The 19,674-nt window shown below is 46.9% G+C and overlaps 1 protein-coding gene across 5 annotated transcripts in view; it reads left to right on the top strand.

Annotated features, from left to right (window-relative positions):
- The window catches only part of EHF (ETS homologous factor), a 41,025-nt gene that overhangs the window by 8,864 nt on the left and 12,487 nt on the right, over positions 1–19,674 (top strand). For 3 of the 5 annotated variants that reach the window (XM_053561658.1, XM_053561661.1, XM_053561657.1), the window contains exons 2-4: positions 11,490–11,589; positions 15,541–15,786; positions 18,104–18,166. In XM_053561658.1, the coding sequence (XP_053417633.1) occupies positions 11,493–11,589; positions 15,541–15,786; positions 18,104–18,166 (406 nt within the window). In that variant the 5' untranslated portion in view covers positions 11,490–11,492. Of the gene's footprint in view, positions 1–10,657; positions 10,680–11,489; positions 11,590–15,540; positions 15,787–18,103; positions 18,167–19,674 lie in introns of those variants that run through there. The other 2 variants (XM_053561659.1, XM_053561662.1) reach the window with 2 other exon arrangements.

Here is a 19,674-nt window from a genome sequence, read left to right as displayed (position 1 = left end):
AGCTCTGTTTGTTCGGGTAAGTTACTCAATTTCCCTGGGCCTTCTCATCTGTGAATTGGGGATAACATTAGTGCTGATGTTTGGGGCTATTACGAGGATTAAATGAATAATTCATGTGAAGCCCAGCACATTGTAAACCCTCAGGAAGTAGGAATTATCATCACTGTCATAGTTTTTGTTGTTGTTTTGTAATTATACAGGCTGTGAGATTCTGAATTGGAGGTTGTTGATCTTTCCTTGGCTTGAACCTCCTGGTCTTTTCCTGTGAGGAAATTTGATCTTCAAATGGTCAAATCCATTGTCTTAGGCCATCTCGACCCCACCCTGGCTCCACTCCCCACCTCTTGTCTCCCTCCACCCTTGCCACATTCCTGCCCAGTTGGTCTTACTTATTTTTCAGTCAACGAAGGGTGTTGTTAAATCTTTTATTTTTCTGCAGCCCAATTTTGTTCTGAGGCACTCTGCTCCCTGCCCCGCTTATGATAGGAATGCTTGGGAGTGCTCAGCCAGCCATATCCCTGCTCTGTTGGAATACCCTGTTCTTAGTGCTTCTTGAGAAACAATAAAGTTTCTGAGGTCTTTCCCGCTGCCATGACTCCTTGGCCCCCATTAGGCTGCTAATCTGGTGGTGATGAAGGCCCATGGCCCAGAGAGAGCTGGGAAAGGTGGTTATCCTAGGAAGCATTATGTGTTGCCCAGGACTGCGCTTTCTTCTCCAAAGGTTGAAAAGATATATTAAGAGCTTCCTATAACTATGCATATTGAAGGCTGGACAATGATGCCATTGCTTAATGAGTGTTGTTCATGACCTTCAGGTGAATGATTTGTTTAGCTCTTTGTGGCCCCTGTTGGCCTTAACTCATCATATGACATTGACAAACTAATGAGAAATAAGAGGGTGACAATGCTTGGATTAAGGCAGAAATCACACCTTAAATATCTCACACCCTTTCCACTTGGGACCTGGAACCTCAAATCCTTTGGTAGGACATAAGACAGTCTATACAGCTGGCCTTTGAGGTAGGTTTGGCCTCATTTCTGTGATGGGACAACTATGATCTAGGGACTGGGGGGGTTTCAAATTATGCTCTCTGCGTCGGGCTGCACACAGGATATCTGCAGGAGAGCCTGGACTGAAATTCGGGTGTGCTAAGCCTCCACTTTGGGAGGCAACCTGCAGGCCACACCTATTCCCTAAAGCATATTGACTTTCGGAAGTCAACCATTTGGAAGAGAGTGCGGGTTGGGTTTCGATCATATCCCAGCAGCCCTTTCTCTGCCCTTGTTAATCTGATTCATGATCTGAGCCCGGGCTGGCTGGAGTCTGGCCATGTCACTTTGAAGACCTTGGACACCCCTCAGTGCCCTCGCAGAATCAACCAATGGAAAAGTACAATGTCTTCTGGCGTTTTGGCCCCGTCGGCTCCCCACTGGCTATCTGATACCTCCTTTTATTTTGAGGGGGGCAAGGGTAGCATCCAAACTGAAAGCGCAGGGTTTTCTTTGGGTTTTATAGGAAAAATAAATTGGCATGAAGGCTCAGTCAAACCAGCTCAGGCTGTTTGGGCAGATGCCTTTCTTTGCTTTTTTCTGTTTATTTTCCAACAAATCAATGCTTAACTGTGTTGTTATCGGAGCAGAGCAACAGGTGCAAAAAAATAACTCTGCTGCCAACTCAAATGAAAAGGTAGGGCTTACACCCTCTGGGAGGTATTCAGAAGATAACAGAAGCCCCTGCCAGCAACTGAATTAACAGCTCTGTTTAAGGTGGGTTTTATGTTAACAACCTGCTTCTAACCCTCCACACATAAACACGCCATTGTCTGGGGGAGAGATGTTCAGCCATCCAGACATCCAACCGCTTTATCCTGCCCAGAGTGGAGGTTAGTTTTGGCTGAGGCCGTTTTGTGAAACTCAGGAGCGTTTTCCTGTCTGCCAACTCTGTGTCTTAGTGAGAGTTTTCAGGGAAGGCAAGGGCATAGGGTTGCTGGAGAGAAGAGGATCAGTGCTGCTTTTAAGTCTACTTGAAATTCTTTTCAAGATTTTTTTATTCCCAGATGCCGGAGTGGGTTGGGAGGGTCTCTCTGCTCTCATTCTAGCCCATTCCCAGCAGGAGGTGGGGAATGAGCGTGGATGATTTTGCAAGGAGCTACTGTTATTTTGGAAGTGGGATCTTTATTCAGAGTCCAGCTGGGTACAACAGCATTTGAATCTTCCTAGAAAGGCAGATTCAGATTCAGCAGTCTGGGTTTTCAGTAGCCAAACATCATTGAATTAAAAAATTTGGCAGTACTGAGCATTAGGACTTAACTTGATTTCAGGTTGGCAAATAATATAGTCATAGGTTCCCCCCAGAGGCCCACAGAGGATGTGCACTCCCAGAAGAAGGTGAGGTGGGAGCCACAGCTTCAACTGAGGTCTCAAAGGGCTCCGTGCTGTTTTTTTTTTTTTTTTTTGTAGAGACAGAGTCTCACTTTACCGCCCTCTGTAGAGTGCCATGACGTCACAGGACTCACAGCAACCTCCAGCTCTTGGGCTTCCGCTATTCTCCTGCCTCAGCCACCCGCCACAACGCCCGGCTATTTTTGGTTGCAGTTCAGCCGGGGCTGGGTTTGAACCCGCCACCCTCGGTATATGGGGTCGGCGCCCTTCTCACTGAGCCACAGGCTCAAAGCTTGCCCTATTCTTACTTTGTGTATCTGAATTGGATTGATAAAGGCTTAGGGGTTTCTAAGGCAATCTTGTCTTTTGATCAACTTTGGTGCCTGCCACTGTCAGTCTGTGCCGTCATGTCTGGGTCTGGCACCAAGACCCACCAGGATCAGCATAATATGTAGATTTCCAAATGGCTCCCAGTCAATAAGGTGTGCCTGTAATGGGTCCAGACTCGGCCTTCCAATACTAAATTATTGGTCATAAAAAAGCTTGAAACTCCAGGAATAATACTTCAGATGTTGCCTCTGGGAATATAAAAAAGGTCTGTTTCAAAACACATTAGGAAAATTGTGAAATTACCTGTGATGTAATCCCAAGCCAATCAAATACATTCCCCAAGCTTGATTCACATTTTGATTCCTTTGTTAAAAAAAAACCCACTCACACACACACACAACTTATTGCCTGTATTATATTCAGTTGCATTTCACATGTGCAAGAATTTTCTTTCCCCTACTTGGGAGTAGTCCTTTGAAAAACACTCATATAGAAACAGGAAGTCAGAAAGCTGTTGCGACATCCTTAGGGCAAATGCTGTGAATTCACCTGCTGGTAACTTTGATTATGGACTGAGAATGGTCTGGATATCACTGTCATCGCAAAAGTAATTAAAAGGCCTAATTGCTTGAGGAGTAGAAATGCCCACATGGCAGCTAGTTCTGTGGTGCTTTGGGGATGATGTGCTTGAATGAATAAGGGTGCTGAGAAGGTAGACCATGGCCTTGAATTTCAATTCCCTGGAGCCGGGGACAGAGAATGTAGATACATTCCCTGCGCAGATCTGCTCTGTGACCATGGTACTCTCAACGTACCTTCACCCTCGCAGTAGGAGCAAATTATGCTTTTTGGCCTGTGTCTAATTCAGGTAAAGCATAAATAATTATGGACCAGTCTATTTCCTGAATATAAATAAAATAACTGTAATGAGTCATGGGGTGGTATTTACATTATATACGTATGTATGTGTATATGCACAGATCTGGAATATTTACATACACGTTCGCATGTACGTGCATATATTTGTCCATAAGCCTGATAAAGGTGTGAGGCAGCAGAAGGCACAGAGAAAATGTTGTAACCACGTGTGGAATGGGAGTTGCATTAGGATGAGTTGAGAGATGCTTTCTTCTCTGGCAAAACATCCCCTTCTCAGCAGACAGTGTCTAATTTCCTAGTGTTTACTGTAACACGGCCTGAGTTTAAATTCTCTTTTTCCTCTAATTCTTGCTAAGCTGTGTGACCTTGAATAAGTTGTCTAACTCCTCTGAGCCCAGATTAGCTATCTGTTAAATGACATAATGCCTTTTTAGGGATGTTGAGAGCATTGACTGAGATAATGTGCTTATAATGGTAATAGCAGCTCAGAGCTGGCACGTTCTAAGTGTTCAATAAGCCCTAGTTACTATAGTAAAGTTATTATTATTGTTTTTAGAGCACTTAATTCTGAGTCTCAATAGTTCTGCAACTGAGCCAAAGAAAGACTTCCTTCTAATTGAGCTGGCCTGAGACTGGCTGTCTTGGTCTCTCCCAGGAGGTTGTGTCTTTACCTTTAAGAAGGGAGGCCCGTGGAGCTGTCTTTGGCCTGCTTAGGAGTCCTGAGGCCCAGCACAGCTTCCTGGGTTTGGGGATTGGTAGCTCCAGCTCCCTGCCAGAGTCCCGGGGGTTCTTCTTCCCCTTGCTTTTTCATCTGTATTTGCTCCAATCCCAGCTCCTGTTCTGTGCAGTAATTGAGCATTCCCTGTGCGAAAGGACTTTCAGGATAGACAAACCCTCTGGCCATGCTCTGCCAGGAGCTCGCATGTTAGACCTGCCTCTTTCCTTCACCCCTGCCAACTAGCCATGGTGTGTGGGCATGAAAACCCTGGGGGAACCCAGAGCTCAGGGCGTATGTCCTATGACTGCTCTTGACAGCCTGCGGCAGTGCATCTGGTGAGAGGAAGGGGAGCAGGAAGGCTAGCTTTCTGACCTCTGGGCAAAAACTGTGCCAGAGGGGCACAGCAAGGCCCGCTGTTCATAGCTCAGCTGTAACGATGCATCCACGCAGTGTCACCCGAAACGGGGAGCAGGGAAGCAGGACATCCCATGCCACCCAGCTGGAATTAGAGAAGATTGTGTAGATGAGAGAGGTTTGAGGCTTCACCTAAAATGAACTTGGTCCTTAATTTCCTCCTTGGAGTTTCCATAAAATAATAACAACAACTATTATTATTATGAAAGCCAGCTGACATTTATCAAGTACTTACAGTGTGTCATGCTTTTCTAAGCTTTTTACAGGTGTCACTTCGTTTTGTCTTTCAACATTTTTCATGTCCCCCTCATTTTACAGATGAAGAAACCGAGGTCTAGAAATGTTAAATAACTTGCCCAAGCTTGCCCTGTTCATAAATTGGGAAAGCCAGGATTTGAACTATGGCCATCTGACTCCAGAGCCTGAAGCTCCCACACACTACACTATCCAGCCTCTGAGGGGGTCTGTGCGTACCCCAAGAATGTCTCAAAGCCAAGCAGCACAGCGTAAAGACACGCTACAATAAGAGCCGATATTGATGAGGCACTTGCCACACAGGAGAAAATATGATGAGGACTTTGCAAACGTTCTCATGAACCTGACATCAGCTTTTCCTGATGTAAACAAACCTGTGTTTTTACACTTTTTGTTATATGTTACTGTAGAGAGGATAGAAATTCCCCCAGGTCAGGTGGCGCCTGCGGCTCAGTCAGTAGGACTCTGGCCCCATATATGGAGGGTAGTGGGTTTGAACCTGGCCCTGGCCAAACTGCAACAAAAAAATAGCCTGGCATTATGGTGGGCACCTGTGGTCCCAGCTACTGGGGAGGCTGAGGCAAGAGAATCGCCTAAGCCCGGAGTTGTGATGCCACGGCACTCTACCGAGGGTGATAAAATAAGACTCTGTCTCTAAAAAAAAAAAAAAAAGAAAAATAGAAATTCCCCCAGGTCATCACAGCCAGCCAAAGGGTGGCACCAGAATTTTAACCCTTGCCATTTGGGTCAGGAGCCCTTAGTCCCTTCCTTCCTTCCTTCCCTCTCTCCTTCCCTCCCTTCTTCCTTCCTTCCTTCCTTCTTTCCTTGGCTGACGTTGAAGGTCCTCATAACTTTCAAGGTGTCCTTTCAACTCAGATTTTAGTGGGATTCAGTCACTTTGGCCAGGCCTCATCTTCTATGCACAAATGTGCCCCTGACTAGCAGCTGAAATAGGAGAGTCTTTTAAACTTCAGGGTCAAGTCAAGTGGTCTGTGCCTCCTCTTCCCAGTCTCCTCCTTGGTCCCTCCTGTGCGTGGTGGTCAGGGTGGCACTGCTCTGGGAGGGAAGCAAGGCTGTGATGAAGTCCTGGAGAGGGAGGTCCAGGGGGCGGGTGGGCTGTCTCTGTGTGTGGCTGGCACACAAGTGGTCTCATTTCTCAGCGACTCAGAGGTCAGTGTGAGTTTGTGTTTACCTGAAACCACCCATTTAAAAACTGAGAAGCAGAGGGCAGCCTATTTGTCTTGCCAGGACTCAGACTGTGGCTAATTTGGCACAGAACGGTGGTTTCTTGCTGCTAAACTGAGTTTCATATTGGTCAAACCCTATTAGCCCATGATTTTTAGGGGAACTAGTGGAACATCATTTGTAGGGGAGTCACCACCTAAGGCTAAGAGGTCCTGGCAAGAAGCCTGGCTTTGTGTGTTTGTGCTTCAGTCTGCTGGGTAGCATGTCAGGTTTCCCAGCTTCTAATATAGATAAAACTTCCATCCCCAAACATTAGTCTTATAAAATTCTGCACATAGGGGTAAATTTGGGGTTAACGAGAAAGTCTGGGCAATCAGTGAATCAAATATAGTTTTCTCCAGTTGTTCCTACCCATGAAGAGGATAAGAGAATATATACCAAAAAAAAAAAAAACCTCTGGGTAATCTACATTTCATTTCACTCTTATGGTTTGAAATAAAATTTACAGTTTTCCTTTGTATATGAGCAGGGTTTTCTTTTTCTTTGTTTTGAGAGAGAAAAGGTCTCACTATCGTGCCCAGGGTAGAGTGCAGTGACAGGATCATAGCTCCCTGTAACCTCAAACTTCTGGGCTCAAATGATCCTCCTGTTTCAGCCTCCCAAGTAGCTGGGACCACAGGCATTTACCACCATGCTTGGTTACTTTTTTAAATTCTTTGTGGAGATGGCGTCTCACTATGTTGCTTAGGCTTGGACTTCTAGACTCAAGCAATCCTCCTGCTTCAGCCTCCCAAAGTGTAGGCATGAGCTACAATGCCTGGTCTTGCATATGTGCAGTTTTTAACAGCCCAAGTAATAATTTATACTATCTTCCCAGAATACACACCATCTGGGAAGAAACAAGGGTGACCTCCGCTGATTGGGCAGTTACTCCGTATGTACCAGGCACTGTGCTGCTGGCTCTGAGGTCCCTACCCTGTTTAATTCTCCATCGATCCCCTGGGTTGTATGCCTGTTTCCCAGGAGAGGAAATGGCATCTCAGAAAGGCTAAAGGACAGCCTACGCTTGCCATCCCAGTAAAAGCAAAGATCAAGTTGTGTCCCTCTACAAGCTTTGCTTTTAATCCCTGGTTGAAACACAGGGGTGATTTTGTCCTAGTAGGCATGGGGGAGGGGGGATGTGCTACTGGTATCTGGAGGCCAGGGATGTGGGCCTCCTATGCTCAGGACAGCCCCCACAGCACAAAGAATTGTCCAGATTTCAGTTGTGGGGACGCTGAGAAACTCTGCTTTTAACCGTCACCCAGGCTGGCTGAGGGTCACCTTGCCTGTCTTGCACCCCCACTCCCACCTCCCTGGCCAGATTTCCCCCTGAAGCTAAAGAAGGGGAGAGGTAAGTCCTTTTTCAGCTTCCTTCTGACTCGCTGGGTGGAATCATTCTCACTTAGGCTCTGAATTGAGGACCCAGTCCTGGAAGAAGTAAAATGTGTTATAGGAACACCTTGAGAACTAATGTTTAAAGAAAGGAAAGGAAGCTGATTTTTACTGAAGCCAAGCATCTAGGTGCTGGACAAGACACCTTTCAACCCATTATTTATCCTTTATAACAGCCTTTAGGCTTAGAGGAAATCATTATTGCCCCCTCCACCCTCCCTGACCCTCCCATTTTTAAGCCAGTGAAGAAATTGAGGCTCGGAATGGTTAACCTACTCAAGGTCACCCAGCTGAAAAATGGGGCTTGGATTCTAACCCAGGCCTATCAGATTCCCAAGTCTCTATTGCTTCATCTATTTGATCCTTTTTTTAAAGGAAATAACGAAGGCTATATCGAAGGTAAAGTAAGAGCTGAAAGAACATTCATTGAACATATTCATTACTTCTTAAATAAAAGAAACAATTTTTATACCCCAGAAAGCAATCACTATAAGTCATAGACAGTCTATATTCATATATGGGCTTGTGGGTGAGTTTATAATAAGACTTTTTTTTTTTTACAGTTCTCAAAGCACATTTATTATCCTTTATCTAATTCTGTCTCAGCACTCAATAGTCCTGTGAAGTTGTTGGGGGCAAATAAATGCCTTCATTTGACACCTGAAAAACTGGGCCTCAGAGGGGTGTAAGACTTGGCCAGAGGCTTTTCAGCTAAACTAGCCCAGGGCCTTGGTGACCATGGTGGGGCCAGCCCTCTCCGCAGCTCCCTGCGGAGTTGGACACCTTTGCTCACAGCCCAGGTGAGCTGTAGTGAACTCTGACTCACAAATAAGCCACACAAGCTCTTTTATGAGTGATAACCATTTAATGTGCCCTGTAAAAAAGGGCACCCCAGCATCTGGCTGCCTTCCCTGGAAAGGGGGGCACCAGCAGACAGCAGAGCCGTGCACACACAGGCCAGCTCTGGGAAAGGGGTGGAGGTGACAGGCAGCTGTGACTCTGGAGTCCTAAAGGTCTTGGGGGTGGGGTGGGGTGGGAGTAGTTCTGGATGCCTGCAGAAGGTCATGGTGAGAAAGACGTCTGCTCCAAGGATAAAGGCTTGTGGGCCCTCAGTACCTGTGGGGAACTGGCCCACTGTGGTTCTAGGACATTCACTGAATTCTTTTTTTACTACCTGCTAAATTCTCAATGTACACGACCTCATTTGATTCTCACAATTGAGTTGGAGGTTGTGCCCATTTGTCAGGTGCAGAAAGTGTTTACCTACCAAATGCAATCAGTGTAACCTGGCTTATTGTACCCTCAATGAATCCCCAACAATAAAAAATAAATAAATAAATGAATAAAAAATAAGACGAAAAGAAAAAAGTTATCTGCAATAAATATTTACCTAGATGCAAATCAAAAAAAAAAAAAAAAAGAAAGAAAGTGAAGGTCAGAAAGCTTCTGGTGAACAGACCAGGAGTTTGCTCGGGATCTTCCACAGTGAAGCAGGGGAACTGGGACCTGATCCCGTCTCTCCTCTGCTCCAAAGCCTGGGGCTCAGCCCCATGCCACCCGGCTTTTCTGTTTATTGAGAAGCTGTGAACAAAAACCCACAGCTGAGGGAGTAGGTTAGAGTTGGCCGAAGCCAGACTCACCTACCGAAATGACCACTTTGAAATAGTCCCCAGGCAAGTCCTTGTGAAGGAATTTTAGGGGAGCTTTTTCTTGCCTATCCTCCCCTAGCCTGGAGGGCCAACTCCATGCACATCCACTGGGGCTCTGAGCTTCAGCCCTCTCAGGGTTAAACAGTAACCTTTCCATGCTTGTGGTTGAGCAAATGCTGGCAAGGAACAAGCCCAGCCTTGAGCAAACAAGAGACTGGGCCCTCACCCCCCTCCCTTCCCCAGCCACCCGCTCTGGGTACTCAGAGGTTTTCTTTTGCCTTGAAGTCCCCAGTCTGATTTCTTAGCTTTAGGGCAATTGCTCTACAAAGCTGGATAGGAAAATGCCCAGTTACAGTGAAAAAGAAAGAAAAGGTTTGACTCAAGTTGGTTTTCCTTCTCTCAGGGTGAGAATCAAAGAAGTTTCTGGAAAGGAACTTAGGAATTGGCATAATCATCTACTTTAAATTTTTGAATGGGGAGACTGGGGCCCTGAACCCGATCACGGGAGGCAGTGAGTTTCCTTGTCATTAACAGCTGACACGCAGCTGTGCCTAACCCATGCCTGGTGTTCTAGGTAGAGAAACTCATTTGATCACCAACCAATGTACGGGCTGTGTGTGTTTAGCTGCATTTTACATATCAGGAAATTGGGGTTCAGAGAGGTTATGTAACTTGTCTGAGTTAGTAAGTGGGAGAGTATGGAAATGACCCCAGCTCTTCTGGCTTCAGAGCTCCTCTGGATATGAGTCCAACTTTGCTATCTTCCCCGCCATGATCCCTTCATTATTAGAACAGCCATCATTCCTACCCTGTCCTTCCCTCTCCACCTTCTGCTTAAGCTAGATTCAGATCTAGTTATTTACAAAGCAACAGCGATGGTGATGATGGCAATTGTCGCATATGTTTTTATCTGGCTTACTTCAACCCTTAATCATGACTCTGTCCAGGGACCTAGAATAGCACCCAGCCCCATTATTGGGCTGATAAATATTTGTTGAATAAATAAATATATGAATACATTTTTATTCCTTTCTCAGACCCCCGTGTCCCCTCCTCAGGCTGTGCACAGACCCGGAAGAGTGGCAGCTAAATTTGAGGAAGGAGTGTCAAGGCCTTGAACTACTCTGGGTGGCCAATTTCAAACCTGGGGACGTTGGTGACACTTGAGAATGCACGATTTCCACACAACAGGCAGAAAATTTTCCATGACTTTCTCTTATCAAGCTAAATTCCTTTCCCCACCCCAGCATTTTATAAAGAGCAAGTTACTTTTACAGCCTCTGGGCACTGCCCAATAGCCTTCTAGAAACAGACTGTTCTTCCTTTGAATGATTGAACACACCGCTAGGGTTCTGGTCAGAAATGTGGAGGGTGCCCAGCTTGGGGGCAGGGACGTGACAAAGGCTGAACTATTGAAAGGAATATTTCTAAAGGTAAAATGTTTACATTGTTGTAAAAAAAATCCAAATAGGCTCAGGGGAGAAAGCTATTCCCTTGGACTCTTAAGAAAATGATCCTGTCCTCTGAGGAAGCCACTTTCAGGTCAGCTTCCAAGTCTTTGAATTCTCCAGGTCACTAATAGAAGAAAACCTAGTCATAGCTAGTCAGAGTGGAAAAATTTCATTACACTTCAGAAAGGGGCAGTGTCTGTCAAAGAAACCAATTGATTCCTGATGTTATCACTAAGCTAAATACTTGGGGAGCTCTACTGAAATAGGATGGAGGTGCTCTGATGATCAGCCCATCCTAGGGCAGATACCCAAACTGAAGGAACTTGTTACTGGGTGCCCAGGTGCGATTTCAATCAGAGTTGTGTGCAGGGGCTGGGTCTGTGCCACTACCAGCTCAGAGTTTCATTGATTGAAATTGCACTCTAAACAAAATCTCTTTGGCATTTTCACTTTTGTAAAAAAAAAAAAAGCAACTTGGATGCTGTCCAGACTTGCCCTGGGAGCAGGTATTGCATTTTCTTCCTGCTTCATTCCTGATCAGAGATTATTCATTTATGAATGGGTGGCTGTAAAAACTTGCCTCATACAAATGAAAATTGGACCTGGAAATTTTTAATTGCTGTTGAGTTTTGCTTTTACTGAAAAGGCTGTGGCAATGGATGGCAGGCAATGAGTAGAAGGACACATTCTTTTAATTTTTTTTTCTTCTTAAATCTAACTCTGTAATCTGCACTCTCTAATGGTGTCTGTCCAAGAGGCACTGACTAAATGGGCTGCATGATTCCCTTACAGATCATGATTCTGGAAGGAAGTGGTGTAATGAATATCAACCCCAGCAACAACCTCCTTCACCAGCAGCCAACCTGGACCGACGGCTACTCCACGTGCAATGGTAAGGAGCCAAGTGCGTGTGGGCGTCACTGCCCTGCTGTGGGGGACTCTTTCTTTGCTTTAATTTCTCTCCTGACTGAACATTTGAAAAATACAGGTTTGATTCAGCAGATGACCTGGGACCAGGGGAATGGAGAAAACTCTTAATGCTGGAGTTCCCTACGGTCCCCAGGGCTCCAGACAAAAATCCATTTGAAATATTTTATCATCTCCTCCCCAAATTCAAAGTTCCAGGTTGAAGCCTGGTGGTGTGTTGGTTGGGGGAGAGGGGTAGTAGAGAGGCCCATAAGGAAGGTTGCCTGTTAAAGCTTTTTGTTTTTGACACAGTCTCACTCCATTGCTCTAGGAAGGGTGCCATGGCCTCAGCCTAGCTCACAGCAACCTCAAACTCCTGGGTTCAAGCAATCCTCCTGCCTTAATGTCCCTAGCTGCTGGGACTACAGGCACAAGTGCCCAGCTAATTTTTCTATTTTGAGTAGAGGAGCCTCCTGCCTTGGCCTCCCAGAATGCTAGGATTATAGGCATTCACCACAACCAGCCTTTGTTGAAGCTTTCAACAATGTTTTTCTGGGATAGGAGAGAGAGGACTGTGTGTGTGCATGGAGGTTAGGGAGGAGGTGGATATAGAGTCCTAACTTTTCTATGTCATCTTCCAGTGGCCTCCCTTTGCAAGGGAGAAGATATTTGTTGAGAGAAGAGGTGTTTTCCTGTAGGGCTTTAATCTCCCACTTGCTACCCTGTTTCTTATTTTAAGGTGTGCTCCCAAAGATGCACTAGGTCTTATATTCAGGGGACGTCTTATCTTTCCTGTAAGTAGGTCTTATTTTCAGAGGATGTCTTATTTTCGGGGAAACAGGGTATTAGAAGAGGAGGGATCTGACAGCTGGGCTTATGCAGGGTCTGGTGATCAAGCCTATGACTTACTTTAAAGCTGAACTGAATTAAGTTGCTGGTGAATCAGGGGCCTCACACCCCCTTGTGAAGACGTCCAGTGCAGGTAGACCGCCATGCATCCAAAGGCAGCGGGTGGGTTTCAGGAGCTCTGGGCCTTATCCCACTCCACGCTTCCTGCCAGTCTTCCTGCCAGAGACGCTGCTGCTCTTGCTTGCCTTGCAACGTGGAAATGCCTGATGGTGATCAGAGTCTGAGAAGCAGCAGTGGGAGGGTCACGGGAGGATTATACTCTCCAGGAAGCACTGATCCACGCACAGTTCCACCTCTTTTATTTTGGAATCCCAGTCAAACGTGTTTGGAAGTGGGACAGGTGACCTTCCCTTATTCCATCTCTTGTCCCCCCACAATGCTCCCATTTTGGGGCAGTTGCCTTTCCTGCTGTGTGCCTCAGACCCCCTATAGGGACTCAGAAGGAGGATTCCAAACAGAGGAAGAAGTCTGAGGCATCCCCGGGCCCCTGGACCCTTGATGAAGGCAGCATTCCTCCTGTTTGTTTCAGAAAAACCTGGGAGAATGTGCCTAGCAGGGAGTAGAATTTAGGTGCTGCTTTTATTCACTAAGTTCCAGAGGCCCCGAAGAAGGCCCAGCTGTTGAACAAGATTGAAGGAGAAAAGGAGTCGGTTAAATGACAGAAAATGTGAACTCAGGATTTTCAGTGTTTCCCCTAAGACTTGAGGAAGCTGGTGGGTTTTCTGCTTGCTAAGAGTCTCCTCGATCAACTTTAGGCAAAAGTCTCAAATTCTCCCAAGTGTGAACAGGATGTAATATCAGGAACTGTCACACATCATATTAAGTTTGCAGAAGAGATTATTTGAGACCTATTGTTGAGTTATTGAAAGTTGTTGCCACTTGTAACCAAACTCAGAGCTGTACTGTCACGGCAACGCAATTGTCTTGGGAAAAGACAAGACAAGAGATCCAACATTTGGGGGGACCACAAAAATATGTTCCATCCTAAACAGCTGTATTAGTGAGACACCAAAGACTTGGGAGAAATGGCAGCATCTGGTCCAAGCTCTGTGTGTTTGTGTATTTGTGTTTCTATATAATTCAGCTTTTGGACTAGATTTTTTCCAATCCTTCCCCCCCCACCCAACCCCAAGGATTCCTCTTTAGGGCCCAAGTGAGGGTTGAGGGCTGCTTTTGTTTGCTCATGAGGTATGGGGAGTGAGGTACACCTCATGGGTGGGGGTGAACCTTACCCTCCTACCTCATTGGCAGGTATAACCAATGGTGATCACCTTTCTGCCCCAAATGAACTTGACTTCTTGGTCTTAGCACTTCTGAGGTCTGGAGGCAGTGGCTATATTCTAAACAGGTGAGAAACAGTGGGACTGAGCTGGAAACATTGCCCTTCCAGCCTCTCCTCCAGGGTGTTGAAGGCCAGGCCCCCACATTTGCCGGAATCAAAGCTTTCTGGGCCCTATAATGCCTTGTCACTCAACAGATCAGCGGCAGCGGTGTGCAGATGCCTGCTAGGAATGGAGAAACTCAGGCCTCTCCACGAACCTCCTGAGTCAGAATCTGCACTTGAACAGTCGTCCCTGGTGGTTCACTATCACATTAAAGTTTGAGAAGTACTGATCTAGTATGACCTTGAAGAAAAAGTTAGGAATAGTTTCCTTACACTACCTTTTCCTCTCCTGGCCCTTCCCGGAGTGTGTGGGAACACCTGTGTGTCACACGCAGTAGGATTTCCCCGCTCCAGCTTGCTGGGAGGCAGCAGCATCTGCCCCTCGTCTCCACCTTTCCTGGAAGAAAGCCCCTACACTTGACCTCTGTTTTCAAGGGAACTGTAAGATCTATGAGCCCTGTCACATTCATTCCTCTCTATCCCCCCAGGACTACAGAATGTTCTTTTAAGAGAGTCCTAGTCACTTACACAGAGGGGTAGCACATAATGGTCTCGCTGATATTTATTGACTTGAATGAACATTACTTCCCCACCATACATCTCCTCCAGATTCCTATGTTATTTCTTCTTCAGCAGCTACAAATCGCATTACAAAGTGGTGAGATCTCTGAGGGGGTTTTTATAGGGGATACAACAATGGGTGAGACAGAGCCAGGGACTTTGAGCATACAATTTACAAAGGAGAGTAAGGCGGGGCTGAGAGACCTGTAAACAGAAGCAGAACATCTCCAGGAATGTCTCCCAGAGATACAGGGGACAGGGAGCCCCACAGTCAGTTGGGGGAATGAGTGACGGCTTTACAGGGTCATCAGAGTTGGAGAGAGAGGCTGGAATTCAGGAAGAGTGAGGGGCAGAATATGAGCCGAGCTGAAAGGACAGCCTAGAAAAAAAGACAAAAGTCATGGGTCACTTGAAGAATAGTGAAGAGCCTCTATCCCCGGCTTGGAAGTTTTATGCCTAATTTCAGTGGAAAATAGGGAGCTACTGAAGGTCACCGAGTGGGGAGGTGACATTGTAGTAGCTAAATAACCAGGCCGGGGCAGGGGAATGTCTGTTAGATGAATAATCTGGACCCCTTTGGGGAGGAGCAAGGGCATCATAAAGAAAGGAATCTTAATTTCAGGCCTTAATTTTGGGTGAAAACGGTCTGAATTTGGGTGTGTATGTGTGCTTGTAAGAGATAAAATGGGGGGTGGTGGCAGAGAGAGAGAAGAGGAAGAGAGGGAAGCCCTGCATTTTGGGGGGGCACCACAAGTTAGTTGCTACAATTATGGCAATGCTTTCGTTTCCATGGTACCTCTCGGGGGAGGTAGGGAATGAGCTCCGAGCACTTCAGAGCTCTTGTCCCCTTCCAATGCCTGGGAGGAAATCTCGTGCCTATGAAGGGCCTGAAGATGCACACAGGCTAAATTATTGGTCCTTCTGCCACGGTTGGGGAAAGAACCACATTTCCACTCCAGCCCCCACATGGATGCCTACACTTTGTCCACGAGAACACCCTGCAGCCTGCAGTGTGCCCCCATGTCTGATACAATACCCAGGAACAATCAGGGGTCACTCATGGGACCACCTCCTGTTTTGCAGTTTCCAGTGGGTTTTTTGGAGGCCAGTGGCATGAAATCCACCCTCAGTACTGGACCAAGTACCAGGTGTGGGAGTGGCTCCAGCACCTCCTGGACACCAACCAGCTGGACGCCAGCTGCATCCCCTTCCAGGAGTTCGACATCAACGGCGAGCACCTGTGTAGCATGAGTCTGCAGGAGTTCACCCGGGCTGCGGGCACGGCAGGCCAGCTCCTCTACAGTAACTTGCAGCATCTCAAGTGGAACGGTGACTATCTCTCTCTCCTCCTGCTGGAAGCCAGCAGGAGGAGCCGGGACTCTGCAACCGGCAGGATTCCTTGGCAGGGATGACAAAAGGGTGTGTGGGGGGTCTCCCCTCTAAATTACCATGTCCCAAGACAGGGAAGTACAAGGGAGATGAGAGGACAGGATGGAAGTCTAGCATACAAGGTGTGTCTAATCCCTTATAAATGCTGATGTAATTTAATTCTCTCTTTATGGCGATATTAATCTTCAAGAAGACAAGAACTGGCTGGGTATTCACAGAATATTTACCTAATCTTAGAAAATCTTCTGTCTTCCTTCCTTTGCAGACAAGGGTTCAGTAGTTTAATTCTCAGTCACTTGCTTATTAAAGATCATCATGGCTACTTAAAAGAAAAAAAGAAAGGAAACCCTGGTAGACCTAGGTTCTTAAATGCGGGCCCAAGAGTGGTGAGAAGATAAATGAAATTGGGTTTATTTCTGTGTTTTGGGAGCGGAGAAGGCTCATAATATTACAGCAGACTCAAAAAAAGAGAACAAATGGTTTGGACATGTGTGCTGTGGGAAGTTTCTGCAATGATTTCTGGAATTGCTGCTTCCCTAACTCCCCAGAAGTCTCTCCCCAGCCTTCCAAAAGACCACCATTCCAGATGCTGCCCGTGGGTGATGGGTTATTCACACACGCACACATTCCATACTGACTTGGAAGACCCTGTAGGGCAGACAGCCTACAGAATATCTTTGACACTGGTGTAAGGTTCCCCTGACTGTGGCTATAAAAAATTTATGTCTCTGAGAACTGTGGGCATTTTGGAAAGTGACAATATGGTGCCCCCCAAAATGGTGAGCTGTCCCGTCCTCATTGGAAAGAGTAAATAGAGCCTGTCTTTGGGCAGTTAACTGGGGTTTGGGAAGCACAATCTCCAGGCCTGTGAACCAGAGTCGGATTCTGGCAGTTTCCATCAACCCTGAAGAAGATCCTGACTGGGGCTGTAGAGCCGGTGGCTGCAGCAGCCACTGGGATGACCTCATCAGCTCTCTGGCACTCCCTCTTCCCACCCACCCCAGAGCAGTGGTGGCTCATTTTTCTTTTACTAGAACCGAACCAAACAAGGCTCTATAAATAACTCCCAGGATTCTTCAGAAAGAGCACACTTACACTTGAAGAATTAAAAACATTCACCTCCCTACCTCCAATTAAATCCACTCCTTTAAAGCTTTGCCCTGATGGAAGCCTGAAGTGGGAGGCCTGGCAGGTGCTGTGGCCGTCTTTGACTGTCCATCTTTGGACCTTCCATGACTGACTCGTTTGATCTCACCCTGTGCTGCTGTTGCCTCTGAGGGCCTCATGGCCAGCCAGGTTTCTCACCTGTGGTTAGTTGTTTGCCCTTCTGTAGACATTTTATCACTTATACTTATTGTGTATTTACTTATACTAGGCACTGGAAGCAAATTGATTCACTTAATGCCCTTATGGTAAATATTGTACCCATTTTACAGATGGAAAGATCAAAAGTCAGAGAGGTTAGAGGCATGATCTATGTTCCTGAAGATACTCATTATCTGCCTGGGCAGGAAAAACATTCATTTGTATGTATATATGAGGGCTGTCTGGAAAGTATCCAGCCACACACTGAAAAATAGTATTAACAATGGCTGGATACTTCCCAGACAGCATGTACTTTGTAGGGGATACAATTCAAGAGGAGTCAAAAAGCAAACACAAGAGTATGTGGTCTGCACTGCTCATATGTGTGCGAAGGCATACATAAGGAAAGAATCACCACATTTTAGCCAGACGTATCGCATAGATCAGATCTGATCAAGAGGGATTTGATAAAATTTAAGCGAAAAGAAAAAAATGAGCTAGTTAAAATGGTTTTCCCTATATTTTCATTTTCGTTTCAGATCATATCTCAGTAGGGGGAAGCACCATAGTCTAGTGACTACATCTAGTTTAATCCCGAAATTTACAGATGAGAAAACTGAGGTCCAGAAAGGTGAAGTGCTTCACAGCTAGGAGTTGAAAAGCTGGCCTTCTAAAAGTTCTGACTTCTGAAGTTGTGTTTGCACCATACTGGATGCCTTCCTAGACAATGCCAAATAATTGCACTGAAGTTGGTGCCCTCGACTGCTGATTATCTGGGGCCAGGGACTGCAGGCTTGAGTTTGTAGAAGCTGAGAGGGAGCCCCCTCCCATGAGTGAACATAGGTGGGCAGTGGGCAGAAATTCTTCAGGGAAGCAAGCTCTGTCCTTACTGAAGAAGCAAGTTCTGGCTCCATCAGGGCCCTCTCTGACCTTCACACTCTGTCCTTCACAGGCCAGTGCAGCAGTGACCTGTTCCAGTCCACACACAATGTCATTGTCAAGACCGAACAAACCGGTGAGCAGTAGTGCACGAAGGGAGCCAACTTGGCTAGCCCAGCACTGGGGAGAACAATTGGGAGAGAGGGTGAGAGAGAACGTGGGAGCAGGTTTTGTCAGGAAGCCCAAGGAGGCCTCTTCCCTGGCTGTCTCCAATGGGCCACCTACCATGAGCCACATGTCTTGCCCTTGGGATCAGTGCCTGCCAACTGTTCCTGAGTTTTAGACTGATGGCGAGCCTCCCTTGTGCCCATACTTTTCTTCTTTCTGCCACTGCCAGGGCATCATTGAGACTCCAGACCAGTTGATAGGAAAGTGTGGGACCTAAGGTGGGACTCCTTACCACAAAGAGTCAGGAGGCTGGACTTGGCCAAGTTTGGAAATGCAAAAGAAGAGGAAGATTCAATGTCTGTTCTTCCCCCCTCTCTTTTTTTTTTTTTTTTGTAGAGACAGGGTCTCACTTTATGGCCCTCGGTAGAGTGCCGTGGCCTCACACAGCTCACAGCAACCTCCAACTCCTGGGCTTAGGCGATTCTCCTGCCTCAGCCTCCCGAGTAGCTGGGACTACAGGCGCCCGCCACAACGCCCGGCTATTTTTTGGTTGCAGTTTGGCCGGGGCTGGGTTTGAACCCGCCACCCTCGGTATATGGGGCCGGCGCCCTGCTCACTGAGCCACAGGCGCCGCCCTCTTCCCCCCTCTCTTGATGGGAGTGTGTTTCACCGGTGGGAGGAGAGTGCTGACTTGGTACTGTAGTTAATGCAGTTTTAGGGGCTTCTGTAGAGATGTCCAAAGGCAGCTGCGGAACCCAACCCCTTCCTTGACTATGTTTTTGTATAAAGATACTATCCTGGGCTCTGGACAGAGTCTACATTCCCGTCGTATCTACGTTCATCTTTGTTCCCCCTCCTCTGTGCCAAATCTCTCTCCTGAAAATTGTCCCCCAAAGTCCACAGACTGTCATAAAACCATGTAGCAGCCTCTGTTCTTGGGTCACTCCCTATGTCCACACTAGGCAGACTGTGTGCCGCAGGCCTCCCTGAGGATGTGTGCCAGTCACCAAGGACAGAGCTTGACCTGGGGGTGATTTGTGAGTCACGTGGGGGCCAAGACTGGCCCATGCAGTTATTTACTCTTTTATAGGGGGGCTGGTCCACCATTATTAAAGAAAAAAGCAATAGCTGCTAAAGATGTTAATTAGGCTGTCCTAGCCCTGCCCTTCTCTTCAGAGACCAGGGGATGGGCCACCCGGATGCTCTGTGCTTTACAGGCCTGCCCTTGCCCCAGAGACAGATCCAGGACTTGGCCAAGAGGATGGCTCTCCTCCCTTGCTTGACCTGAGAGATAGCCCCACCGGAGGAGTGAGGGTGACATTGGAGAGGTCCCAAACAACTTGATAATTCCTCCTTGACCATCCAGACATTCTTGTGTTGCCAGTTCAGAAAAGTTGAGCTGAAGGGTGGAGAAGAAGGTCCACCCTGGGAGGAGGAGAGAAGAGGCTCTAGAGGGGCCAACACCCCCAAACCTCT

The sequence above is a fragment of the Nycticebus coucang genome, chromosome 14, assembly GCF_027406575.1.
Source record: "Nycticebus coucang isolate mNycCou1 chromosome 14, mNycCou1.pri, whole genome shotgun sequence".
Lineage (NCBI taxonomy): Eukaryota > Metazoa > Chordata > Mammalia > Primates > Lorisidae > Nycticebus > Nycticebus coucang.
Note: the sequence above shows the minus strand (reverse complement) of the source record. Positions and strands in the feature narration are given on the sequence as shown.